This window comes from Lepidothrix coronata, unplaced genomic scaffold (genome assembly GCF_001604755.1).
Source record: "Lepidothrix coronata isolate B3197 unplaced genomic scaffold, Lepidothrix_coronata-1.0 Scaffold5, whole genome shotgun sequence".
NCBI classification, from domain to species: domain Eukaryota; kingdom Metazoa; phylum Chordata; class Aves; order Passeriformes; family Pipridae; genus Lepidothrix; species Lepidothrix coronata.
This window is the reverse complement of record NW_016690185.1, coordinates 5,219,105-5,231,603: the sequence shown is the minus strand read 5'-3', so window position 1 is coordinate 5,231,603 and position 12,499 is coordinate 5,219,105. Positions and strand designations below refer to the sequence as shown.

The window sequence follows — 12,499 nt, the reverse complement described above, 5'->3', positions numbered from 1 at the left end:
AGTAAGCCCTTGGAATCACTTTTCAAGTACACTGCCCTAGTTACCTCATTTTAGAGATTTGGGAGGTTTTTGGCTAATAACTCACAGGACTGCTCTTGGGGCAGATTGCTCAGATTGAAGTTTTTCTACTGTAAGAATTGCATTTTATTTGATAGCCGCTTGTACTGGATGGAAGAACTTGATCACGGAAGCCACATGTTCTATTATGATATTCTGAATAACACGGTGCACCACATTTTGGGATACATATCAGTAGAAGAACAGATGAGGAACTACTGCACCTGTAATTTGACAGAAGCAGAACTAGGAAGACCGATGAGTATAGATGTGTCTGACTCCAAGAATCCCCAGCTTCTCTTCATCAGAGGAAGAGATGAAATTTGGGCCTCAGATGTGGACGGTTGCCACTGTTGGAGAATTACCAAAATACCAGGTTTTCAAGGTCTGAGTGCTCTGTTGAGTTTCTAGGTAGTTTGTGATTCTTGCTGTCTCTTACATCAAACAATATTCATTTCTGAAAACAGCAGTCATGGAGCACATTATTTATAAAACAGATTCATCTTTAGTCAATATGGACAAAATGTTTGTTCTACGTTTCCAGTTGTGTACCCTGTTGATACAAACTGGGAGGAAGAGCAGTGTGATGGAAGTATGTATTCTAGTAAGATGTAAATCAAATGAGATGCTACACCCTCAAATGCTACCTGTCAACAGATTTCACTTAAAGTATTAACACTTTATTTTGCTAGGGTTTCATATTATCTACACCTATTAGAGTTTATCTCAATGACAAAATACAGGAACATATTAAGTCATGCTTGAAAATGGCATTGGAGACTTCAATATATGGGGAGGGTACTTCATTAAGGTACGGTCTTGTATGACAACTTATCTATATTTCGATTCTTGTAATAACACCTAATCTTGGTTGCTTGATTTTCAGCTCAGTTCTGGACGAGTGCTGGTAAAGCTGTTCTGTTACCAGAGGAGTTGTCTTAATTGTTCCTGGGAGATGGCAGATCACAGTGGTTTACATCTTGGAAAAAAGATGAAAATTCCTGTAGACAACTCTCGCTTTCATGTTTCGTTTCTTGTGTTTGGTGATAGAATTACAGTTCTCATAATTATGGATAATAAAACCCCTTCGAATCTACACTTGTAAACTGAAATAACAGTGTCTCACCTTCATGAGACCTACTTGAAAATATCAGAAATCTCTTTTCAAGGAGTGGTCTTTGAAGATACATTATGGCTATGTTGACTCAACCCATGTTGACACACTGTAAATACAAACACCCATCTACTCTTGTAAAATTGTTTGCTCAGGGTTGGACTCAATGATCCTTGTGGGTCCCTTCTAACTCAGCATATTCTGTGATTCTGTGATTAAAAAACTTAACTATGCAATGTTTTCCTACAGGTAAGAAAATCAGCAGCTTGACTGCAGATAAGAAATTTATATACTGGAGTGCAGAAACAAAGGAATACACTGAAATTTGGCTAGCAAATAAAGAAAGCACAAGATACTTTCTTCACAAGAGACAAAATCATAAGCTAAAAATCTTAGCTTACAGCTCAGCGGCACAATTGTATCCAGGTAGAGGGGATTTGGGTTCTTTTGTAAATGTAACCAACTTATTTCAGAAGCATGTATTTAAGTTGCTGATGGTGCTATGTGTATTCATGCAAAGTATGCTTCATGGATTCAGGTACCTTCTACAGGGAAACAATTTGCATATTTTTTAAAAGGATGAATATAAGGACTGGCTTTATGTTAGATCGCATGAAAAGTCATGATGATGAACATTGCCCATGTTTGTTAATGCCAAACCATGCCTATTTTCAAAGTTGTGTCAAACTTGGAGATTTAGAAAAGGTGGTGCACATTAAAGCACAGAAAAAGAGCAAATGTGTTCCACAGAGTGTTGTAGCAAGAGTTTGATAATGACCCCTGTTGTGACACTTATTTCTGGTTTTGTTCACAAGTATATAAAACTGAAATAAAAAGGTCTGCCCTTCCAAAGACAAAGGGGTAAGACTGATTATTAAAATTGTTTATAAAGAAGTACCTGAGACAGTTATAGGTTACATTATAGTAGACCCAAGCTTCAGATAGAATGCCTAGTATTTTAAACAAATCATTGTAGAATAATGAAAGAAATAAAAAAAAAATAATTCTAATAGAAAATTAGGATTCATGGTACCTATAGGGATTATCTTTGTAAATGCAGAGGGTGAGAATATATTCAAAATAATTCTTTAATTCTGGTTCTGTATAAAAAACCTGACAAGTACACAAGAGAATATTTTAACAAGGTAGAATTCATTGGAATAAAACAATGTCACATTCTTTTGGGTAGCCAGTAGTGTTACTCCTGCCTGCAGCTGCTCTTACCAATGCCCAGGCTATTCTTACCAGCACTTTGGGCGTGTTTGTTTTCATGAGACCTGTGTGGGTTTGACATTGGTGCAGGAGCCTGGTTTGGCCCTGACACAAAATGTGCCATTCCCTGTCCCCAGGGGATAGGGTTTCCTGCAAGAGCCCCAGGCTTAGCTGGCTTAGAAATGGAAGAACCAAATCTCAGTCCAAATGGACTATTTATACCCAGAGATTCCTACAGAGCTCTTCTTATTTACATTGCTGCAAATATATTTGGAGGAATATACAACCTTGGTATCTGGGGAGGAGGGCAATAAAGAGAATTATTGACACAAGTTTAAAATAAAAGTAAGTGAACATGCTAAAATAAGAAAAAGAAAGTTCTCAGTACTGAAAGCAAATGGTGTATGTGTGGAACACTGGTGTTTGTAAAGACCATCTGGGTTGACTGACATGCTTTTTATTGCTTTAGTGATGTGAGCAAGGAGTACTGCTAGAGTTTCCTTTCATTCTAACCTATTTAATTGCCATCCGGAGATGTGATGTCAGTTGATCATTTGACACATTAGAAGTACTCGGTGAAAATTATTGTCTTGTCACCGATTCTCTGAGAGAATGATTTCTCTTCAGAGTTAGAAGGAAGGGGACTGAATATGTAGTGAAGGATTTTCTTGTCAGGGTAAACATATTTCTATGGAACTGCCTGACAGAAACTTTAACACTGAAAGTGACTCAATTCTTTATTCCATCTGGGACTTCTCCCATGGGAGTTTTACTACTCTAGTTAGATATAAAATTGACAAAGATTTAACCTTACATTTTCTTCTGTTAAGTAAGACTTCTTTAGTTGCTTTCCCTTCTATGCATGAACCTGACTTTGATAGGAATGTCAGGGTTGCTCATTTAGGAAGAAAAGATATTGACTATGAGGTCAGTTGTTCTGGCCTAATGGCAAGCATTGGTCCTTGTACCTTCTTCCCTATGCACAAGAGTTAATCTTCTCCTTTTAGCAGGAAATCCATTCAATATATCTTTATTTTGTTTTTAAAAGTGTATCAAGTGATGAGGGATTTTTTTTGTTACTTTTTGTTAACTGTCAGAGTGTAGTTTCATATTGCTTTCTCCTTACAGACTCCTTTTCTAGTTCCAAAATTTGTCTTTCCTTCCCTGTTGTTGCTTTGCACATGGAAAGATGCTTGGAAAAAAAAACAACCAACAAACCAAAACCATTTAATTGCTAGAGAAAGGTACTCTCTATTCCTTGTCACAGGAAATATTCTCTATTTCCTCTGACAAGCGAGTTTGGGCTTATCAGTGTTTACTGGCCTTGATAACACAGTAACTACAAATTGCATTTCCATTTTCTGCTTAAAGAAGAACATAAATTCTTTATTAAAGCTGTATCTTATCAAGCATAAATGAGACTTCCTTTGGTGACCATTATTTTTGTGTCCACGAAAGTCATCAAATAAAGTACATTCAGGTGGGTTTTTCTTCTCTTTTGATTTGTAAAAGCGGAGAGAATACTTTGTAGTTATGCTTTCTGCTAAGAACAGTGGTAAGATCCCATGCAAGCTTGGGTTAATCCAGCCATAATTAACTTTTTTTTTAATTTTATCTCTTTCCTAGATAAAAGATGCCTGATGGTATTGCCAGACACCGAGAAACCTACTATCCTTGCTACAACCAACACCAGTTTTACATTAAGGTTACCATCTGTCACACCACAGCAGCTATGCCCTGGCATAACACAGTCTACACCGACATACCTGGTATTTTTCAGAGAAATGACTGACAACTGCAGGAACCCAAGATACTGTTTGTCTGCTCTACAGCAGAAAATGTTGGTATGGTTATTTCGGAACAGAAATGCATGTGATATCACATATAAACAGGGAATATGATATCACTTGTAGTAATTTTATAAACCATTCTGTAACTTTCTATCAGTGAGTTTTTTCATTTCTCTGTTCCAATAGTAATTCACCTTTCTGTCTGGTATTTGGTAAGTGGTAGATTTCTTAGCTTTCCTTTATGCAAGCACTCCTCTACTTTTCAACATGCCTTTGCTAAAATCCTGCTGAAATAGGTCTTCAGTTTCTACTTGTAAAATGAGTGGTTGTGGTTGATATTAATCTGTTGAAATAACTCTTGAAGCCATCCAGCAACCAAATAGTTTGCCTTTATGTTCTTTGTGGTAGTTGTACTTCTATTCATAGTTTTTTCTTCTTACATTTTTTTTAACTTTGCCTTTTCCGGAATTGCCATTGAAGAGTGTGGTACTATACTTTGGCTTGTTTTTGGGTATGTGCTTTCTTTTCTGTAGTGACCTATTACCAAAACTATGATTTTAACATTCTTTTTTTAAACACTGAAGTATAGTACAATACAAAATAACTACTTTATTATTTTTTTTTAACATGCATTTCACTGACAGATGTTTGGGTTGACATATGACTCTCTTTTCTGAGAATGCATGTTTATTATCTGATTTCTAATTACAGGAATTTCAGGATCCTATTGCTGTCCTAGACAACCTACAGCCATTTTCAAGTTATGCCATACAAGTAGCAGTGAAAAACTACTATTCAGAAGAGGAAGTGCAGCCTATGGGAAAACACACAGTTGGCACAACTCTATGTGGAGGTTTGTTTCATATTTTATTCTAATTTTGAACAGAATTCTCATCTCAGTTAAAGAAAGGTATATGTGAGTTTGGTTTGTAAATCAGGAAGCAGACAAATTGTCTGCTTAAAACTTAACCTGTTTAGATCTTTACAAGGTTTTGGCAACCAGACTTGATGAATTTGTAAGATTCATAAGACACATATGTATTCTTTAATGTTTTGGCTCATTGGCTTCCTGAGGAAAGATAAACTATGGTTAAAATTGGGTAAACAGTTGCAGTTTCTGCCTTGGACCACATCATTTAATAGGTTGTATTTGAATGTATATGTGGTTATGTATGTTTAAGTATGTGTGTTACATGTTCATTCAGCACTAAGACTTTTTCCCCTTGGCTTGACATCATTCTCATAATTACTGTTTCTTAAGGTCATGCAGATTTGTTTTGTTGTGAACCAGGCTGAAAAGACAATGCTTTGTTTTTACTTTTGGCCTGAATGACAACAGCCTGTTTTCAGTTGGCTTCAAGAATTTTGGTGCACCCTTTGCACATAAAAGACCCTTTTAGTCTTTTCCAGATAGGAAGAAAAAGCTAGGATTAGGGCTTTGCATGTGAATGTTCACTGTGTCATTTAGGAGTGGACTGGTTAGAAGTTACCTAAAAATAAATAAACATATTGGTAAACTTATCTAATTATGGCAGAGGGAAACTAAGAAATCTGTGTGTGAGTGGATAGGTGAGAGAGGCTTTAGTGAAGGCAAGAGGCTAAGATAAGATGTTAAGTGTGTTGGGTTGACCCTGACTGGATGCCAAGTGCCCACCAAATCCAATCTATCACTCCCCTCCTCAGGTGGACAGGTAGGAGGCTCATGGGGTTGAGATCAGTCACCAGTTACTATCATGGGCAAAACCAGGCTCAATTTGGGGAACTTAATTTAATTTATTACCAATAAAATCAGCGTAGGATCATGAGAAATAAAACAAAACCTTAAAACACCTTAATCCCAGCCCTCCCTTTTTCTGAGGCTTTACTTCTAGTTTTATCTACCTCCTCTTGTGCAGTGGTGCAGGGGAGGTGCAGAGGGAGGGTTGTAGTCAATTCAGCACATGTTGTCTCTGCCACTCCTTCCTTCTCAGAAAGAGGGCTCTTCACATCCTTTCCCTGCTCCAGCATGGAGTGCCTCCCATGGGAGACAGTTCTCCATGAACTTCAACATGAGTCCTTCCCACAGGCTCGAGTTCTTCACAAACTGCTCCAGCATGAGTCCCTTCTATGGGCTGCAGTCCTTCAGGAACAGACTGCTCCGGCGCGGGTCGCCTGTGGACAAAAGTCACAAGTCCTGCCAGCAAGCCCTCTACAGCATGGGCTCCTCTCTCCACAGGTCCACAGGTCCTGCCAGGAGCCTGCTCCAGCACAGGCTTCCCATGGGGTCAGAGCCTCCTTCAGGCATCCACCTCTTTTTATGAGGGGTTCTCTAGGGGCTGCAGGTGCTCCACCATGGACCTCCTTGGGCTGCAGAGGCACAGCCTGATGTTCTATGTTCTTCACTATGGGCTGCAGGAAAATCTCTGCCCTGATGCCTGAAGCATCTCCTGTCCTTCCTTCTTCACTGACCTGAGTGTCTGCAGAGTTGTTCCTCTTACATATTCTCACTCCTCTCTCCAACTGCAGTTGCACATTTTTCTTTTCTCTTTTCTTAAATATTTTACAGGTGCTACCACCACTGCTAACGGTAGTGGCTTTGGCCAAGGTGGTCTTGGCCTTGGGTCCATCTTGGAGCCACCTAGCATTGGCTCTGCTGAACACAGAAGAAGCTCAGGGGGAGTTCAGCTTGTCATATTTGATGAAACTTGGGGCATATAATAGTAAGGAAAACCAACTCTCTGCCGCTTTAGTACAGACCCATGTATCCCCTCTGTCCTTGAAACCATCATGACCTGGAAACTTTCATCAGTTACTAGAAGAGGAATTGAGATTCACATGCAGCTCAAGTCCAAGGTGTCCTTATTCTTTGAGAATACTACTAGTCTGAGCTAGATGCCTCCTGTGCTTGGAAACACCTAAGTGAGGGCAGGAAGATACTTCAGCTCACTCCCTGCTTCACTCCACTTGTTTGCAGCTGTGGGGCAGCTAGTGGGTAAATTCCCTGAAGCCCTTGTTGTCTTCCAGAAAGAAAAGGGTCATCCAAAGATGCATGTAATACTTTTGCACATACTGTCTTACATTGTAACCCAACCCAATAGAAGTACCTTGCTCAGCACTTTTTCTTGTTTTGGATGTGTGTACTCATGCACATGTGTACCTGTCTTCCAGAGGAGTTGCTTTTGTGCTTCTCTTCAGATTATTTTCTCATAATTGGAGTGCACCTGCTGAACTCTCTGAAAATATGGAAAACTATTATGAGAGGTAGCTATTCCCTGTAGTATACATAGTGCTTGCTCTTCTGTTGTATCAGACTTGCTCTGAAGCTGTCGCCCATTTATTGTGGCAAGTGTCATCAGCCAGTGTCAGCTTGATCCACATAAAGTCATTGCTTGCATCAGGCACCTCTGATAATACCTAAGTCAGCAAGGCAGAATTATATATAAGTCTACGTGGCAGCAAGTCTGTGCTCTGCAGGAAATACTGAGGAGATTGTACCTAACGATGCTTGCTGTTGAATTCACAGGGATGTGGAAATGCTATGGACCTCATCTTCACTAGTTTTCCTGCCTGGCTCTTGTCCTGAAGAATTGGAGCAGTTTTTCTTTGAGAAAGGAGTAAAACTGAGAGTCACAGTCCACCTGGTCCCTGGGCATTGGCTCACTTGGCCCAGGTACAGCAGGGATGGCTATAGCTACATACAGCTGTGCAGGCTGGGCAGCTATGCAGATATTGTGACATGCAGTTAGGGTGCCACAGCAGGATTTCTAAGGTTTCCCTCCCTCTTTCTTTACCTCTCCTTGGCTTTTGGCTGCTTCAGAAGGTGCTAAAGTAAGTAGAATTGAAACAAGGACAGCCACCGCTATGTTTTTCTTGCTTGCCTCAATGTCTCTCTCCCTAGTGATCAACTATGTCCAAGGAAACACTTTATTCAAAATACCTGGCAACAAGTACATGCCAGGGGTCCTGTTTCCTTTTCTTCTTCCCTTGGGGATGTACTCTGTGATTTCTTTAAAGGTTCATTTATAGAATAAGTAACCTCTCTTTCTGCCACCATTGTCCACGGGAGAGCATCACCTGTGAACTGCCAGTGGCTTCTCTTATGCACAGATCATTCTCTGGTTTTTGTCCCGGGAGCAGTCATATTTTCCCCCTCTGTTTAAGAGGAACCTCTTTTCATCTTTCAAATGAAAGTGGAACAAGAGGTGCAGGCATATTGCCACTCTTCTTTTGGAATCCAGACATATTATACTTCGGAAGTTCTCTTGCAACTATGCTATTTTTTTTTCCTCTCAACAGTCAGATCTCTTAGCATCTGCAGCATCAAGCAAATAGGCTCTCATCCTATGTGGATCTCTGAATATTATGAGCCAGTGTCTTCTACCACGTCTTCAGTGACAAGACTAGAGGAAATGGCCTTAAACTGAGACAGGGGAGATTCAGATTAGATATTAGAAAAATTTTTTTCACTGTTAGGATGATCAGGCATTGGAATAGGTTGCCCAGGGAGATGGTGGAGTCATCATCCCTGGAGGTATTTAAAAAGCGTCTGAATCTGGTGCTGGGTGGTTTGGCTTAGTGGTTTAAGGGATACAGTGCTGGGTGGATGGTTGGACTGGATGATCTTAAAGGTCTCTTCCAACCTTGATGACCCTATGATTCTATATTTTCTGTATTCTAAGGAATCTATGGGTAAAAAAAAATAGATTTCAATTCTTTGCATGGGAATCCATATATATAGTATAAAATTAGTGTGACACGTTGATTGAATAACATTGAATACTATTGGGATGCCGCAAGAATTCACACCATTACTTCTTCGTATGGTAAACCGATCCATCCTGCAGCAATGTGCGCCCTTTCAGGGGTGAAACATGAGGGTAGCAATGAAATGGGAGACTGAATTGCTCCACTGAAATGGAATTTTTCAGTCTCAAGTTAAAATGAAACATGAAACTCAGAATAGGCCTTTCTAGCTGGGGCAAAACAAAACATCCGGATCAAAATAAAGTCCTAGACAAAAGCCAAACCAAATCAAACAACCAAGCAACCCTCCCCCCAATATCCCAGCCCACAAACTCTGAGCATTTTTAATATGTATTTGTATCAACATCCAGAACGCTTTTCACAATTTGTTGAAAAATTTCCAACCAGCTGTAAATAGAAGGTATATGTGTCCTGACAATTATGTTCTCAATTTCGTGAATGTAACTGCTAGTTTAAATTGTAATCAGATGCTGCTAGAGCCTCTTGAAGTGCGTACACTATTTTACACCTCTGAAGCTGTGTGAATTCCTTCTGCCTTTCTCTCAATTCTGTAATGAAGTAAAAGAAGCTCGGATTAATCTGTGCTTTCCATCAAATAGCAAGATAGAGGGAATGAAAAAAGAGGAAGACAACTTAGAAAAAATAATGCATTGCTCTTGCCACAGAGTGTCACTCTTACTCCACATATGTCTAAGCCAGAAAAATGAGAAGTTTGTCTTCTTTATTTGTCAAATTTCTGCATATTTCATTAAATAATCTACAGTCTTGCTACTAGGACATAATTGATAGCATAGGGACTCATCATTCTGATATGCTGGGAAAATAAGTGAACTTTTTACTTATCTGGACAGTTCAATAGCAAATGAACTTTTCAATGCAGAGGTGGGGTATGCCATATACTATTTCAAAGTCTGTGACCTTAAAGCTTCAAAGGAAAGGTTGTTTTCCCCAGAACAATTAGTGAGTAACCAGCTGGTATGAACATCAGACCAGCAACCCAGTTTGTTCCTTACACAGCTCAGCCAGATCATGTTTTTCTGAGTAAAATTGCAAATGATGGCAAACAGTGCTTAGTTTTGGGTTTTCTTCCATCAGAAGTTTCTGTTCAAGAACAGACTTTCCAATTGGAATAGTGCACAGGTATTTCTGTGTGTGTGTGTCCAAGTAAGCATCATATTAAACTCACATCTGAGACCCTGATTAGGAAACCAAGAGAGAGCAGGAATTCAGTGATATGACTATAAATGTAGTGGTACAGGACACCAGATTTTTTGGTATTTTTTTGTCTGCTTTCATTGTAGGATAGCCAAGAAGATACTAAAAAATCCCTCAAAATATTTCAAACTTGTCTGCAGCTGACTGACTATACAAGAATATGAGTTTTACACGTGTAAAGTGTCAGTCCTGTAAATTAATCATATTCATATACATCTAACCTTATTCTCCTTCCCTGGTGACATTTCTTGACTTCTTTAAAAATAAAACAGACAAAAAAACCTCTTGTGAGATCTGTACCTAAAAGAAGATTCATTTTTCTTTCTATTTTAGTACCAGAGGCAGTTGATACAATTAAAACATTAGTTTTGTCTGACACCACCATCAATATATCTTGGAGTGAACCTCTGAAGCCAAATGGACCTCTTGAATCCATCCGCTATCAAATCGCTGTCAATTTATTACCTCCTGTTCCAATGACACCCTTGCGAAAAAGTGAATTTTCAAATGGGATGCTTGCCTGGTCTGTCAGTGGGCTCCAACCTGGAATAAGCAATTCATTCAAGGTATAGTTGCATGTAGTTTTATTGGTTTGTTCACTAAACTGCAAATATTTTGACTGACCTTCTGTAAAGCAGACAAATAAAAGTGTCCAGTATGGATTCGTAACAAAATGTACTGCTTCTCCCTTTACAGATGAAGACTTAAAAGAAAAACAATAAATGATGTGTCTTGACAGCAGGGCTGTCAGCAGAGTGACATTTTCAAAAGCAAACAAGTAAACATGTTGTCTGCAGAATGTGCTCTGGGTACATCACAAATAGTCACAGTGTGGTTTTCACAGTTGGGAGAACATTCAGATGATGGCAGGAGGGGATCTGTTCTGGTCTTAATTTGATTTTGTACTTTTGTTAAAAGCTTGGATGTTACAATGAGGAATATATGTATGTGTGTGTATACATATGTGTATATACATATATATATATACATATGTGTGTATGTATACACACACGTACCTAAATACCTGTATGAGTTTATGCAAGTATGCATACCCAAACATAGGTCATATTGGACTGTGGCTTAGTGAAAGGCAACATCCTAAGGCACCTCCTCACTTTGTGTTTTTGTGGTTCTAAAGCCCTGCCTAATGTGATGTGAGATCTGCATGTCTGTGTAAGACTATGTGGAATTTAAGAAAGGTCTAGAAAGAGAAAAGTCTTGGTAAGATAGCTGAGATGAGAAACTAAGAAGAATCTCTGAGGAAGGGAAGGGTACTCCATGCCCTCCAGGCCATGGACTTCCAGCCTGAAGGTGTGTGACACTGCAGCTATGAGGTTTAAAATCTTTCTACACCTGTATCTGTATTGCCTGAACATTGTCTTGTTTGAAAACAGCTAGTCTTCTAAACATTTTGAGTTGCTAAAGCAAAGCTGCCTTTCTAAGTGGTCTGGTATTGTATACTTCATTCATTTCCTTACTAGGTTCTTGCTTTTCATCCTGAGGAGAATTGGTTTTCTGAAAGTGTCCCTGTCATCGCAAAAACTTTTGAGACTCCACCTGCACCTGTCAACATAGTTCCCAGAAATACAAGTTTCCAGCTAGAATGGAGAGCTCCTCTGCACATCAAAGAATCCAGCTTCTGGTTTGAGCTGTGTAAGGTAAAAATGCCACTTACGGTTTTTGTTCATATTAGAGTGAATTTAAGCTACTCTCTCCCGATGAGCAGGACAGGGTGGGTGGCAGGATGTACATGAAGAGTCTCTGTGAATAATTTGGGCATGATGATGTCAGTCTTAGTGTCTCAGAAGGGGCAGGATGGAATCAGCATTTGCCAGGAACAAGGAGGAATGCAGCTGGAGCATTTAGTACTCCATAGTGCCAAAGGACATCCTGGATGACCCCATCAGAATTACTCCTGGGTCTCCGGTTTCAGCAGAGTCCTCTCCCTGTTTCCTCGCTGCCCTGCCCCAATCTGGCTTGCAGCTATAAATCCTATGTTTGCTCTGCACAAGAAAAAGAAGAAAAGGGTTTTCAGCAATAAATATTAGCTACAACCTAGTATCTGAATTTTATTTTCCTGTGATAGAGGCTAGGAGAAAATGCTAGAGACAAAGACAGATCCAGAAGTGCAAACTGTAGAAGTAAGCACTAGAGTGACAGCAACATGGATGAAAACTTCAGATTTTAATGCTTGAACCAATGAACACTGAAAAAGTCGTGTGCTAAGCTGAATCACATAGATTCTTTAATATATAAAATCAGATTTATTAGACTTACACCAAAGATTTCCCTGCCCTAAAACAAATGTCATAGTACAATTCCTCTAAACCACCTCTTTTCAATTGTGTCATGGCAAGCTGAACTCATG

General features: G+C 39.3%; 1 protein-coding gene across 2 annotated transcripts in view; it reads left to right on the top strand.

The window, feature by feature from the left end:
- Window positions 1-12,499, top strand: part of ROS1 (ROS proto-oncogene 1, receptor tyrosine kinase) — a 73,143-nt gene that overhangs the window by 32,691 nt on the left and 27,953 nt on the right. For both annotated transcript variants that reach the window (XM_017829179.1, XM_017829170.1), the window contains 6 exons: window positions 156-442; window positions 1,421-1,597; window positions 4,010-4,227; window positions 4,885-5,026; window positions 10,465-10,697; window positions 11,613-11,789. In XM_017829179.1, coding sequence (XP_017684668.1) covers window positions 156-442; window positions 1,421-1,597; window positions 4,010-4,227; window positions 4,885-5,026; window positions 10,465-10,697; window positions 11,613-11,789 — 1,234 coding nt within the window. The remainder of the gene's footprint in view (window positions 1-155; window positions 443-1,420; window positions 1,598-4,009; window positions 4,228-4,884; window positions 5,027-10,464; window positions 10,698-11,612; window positions 11,790-12,499) is intronic.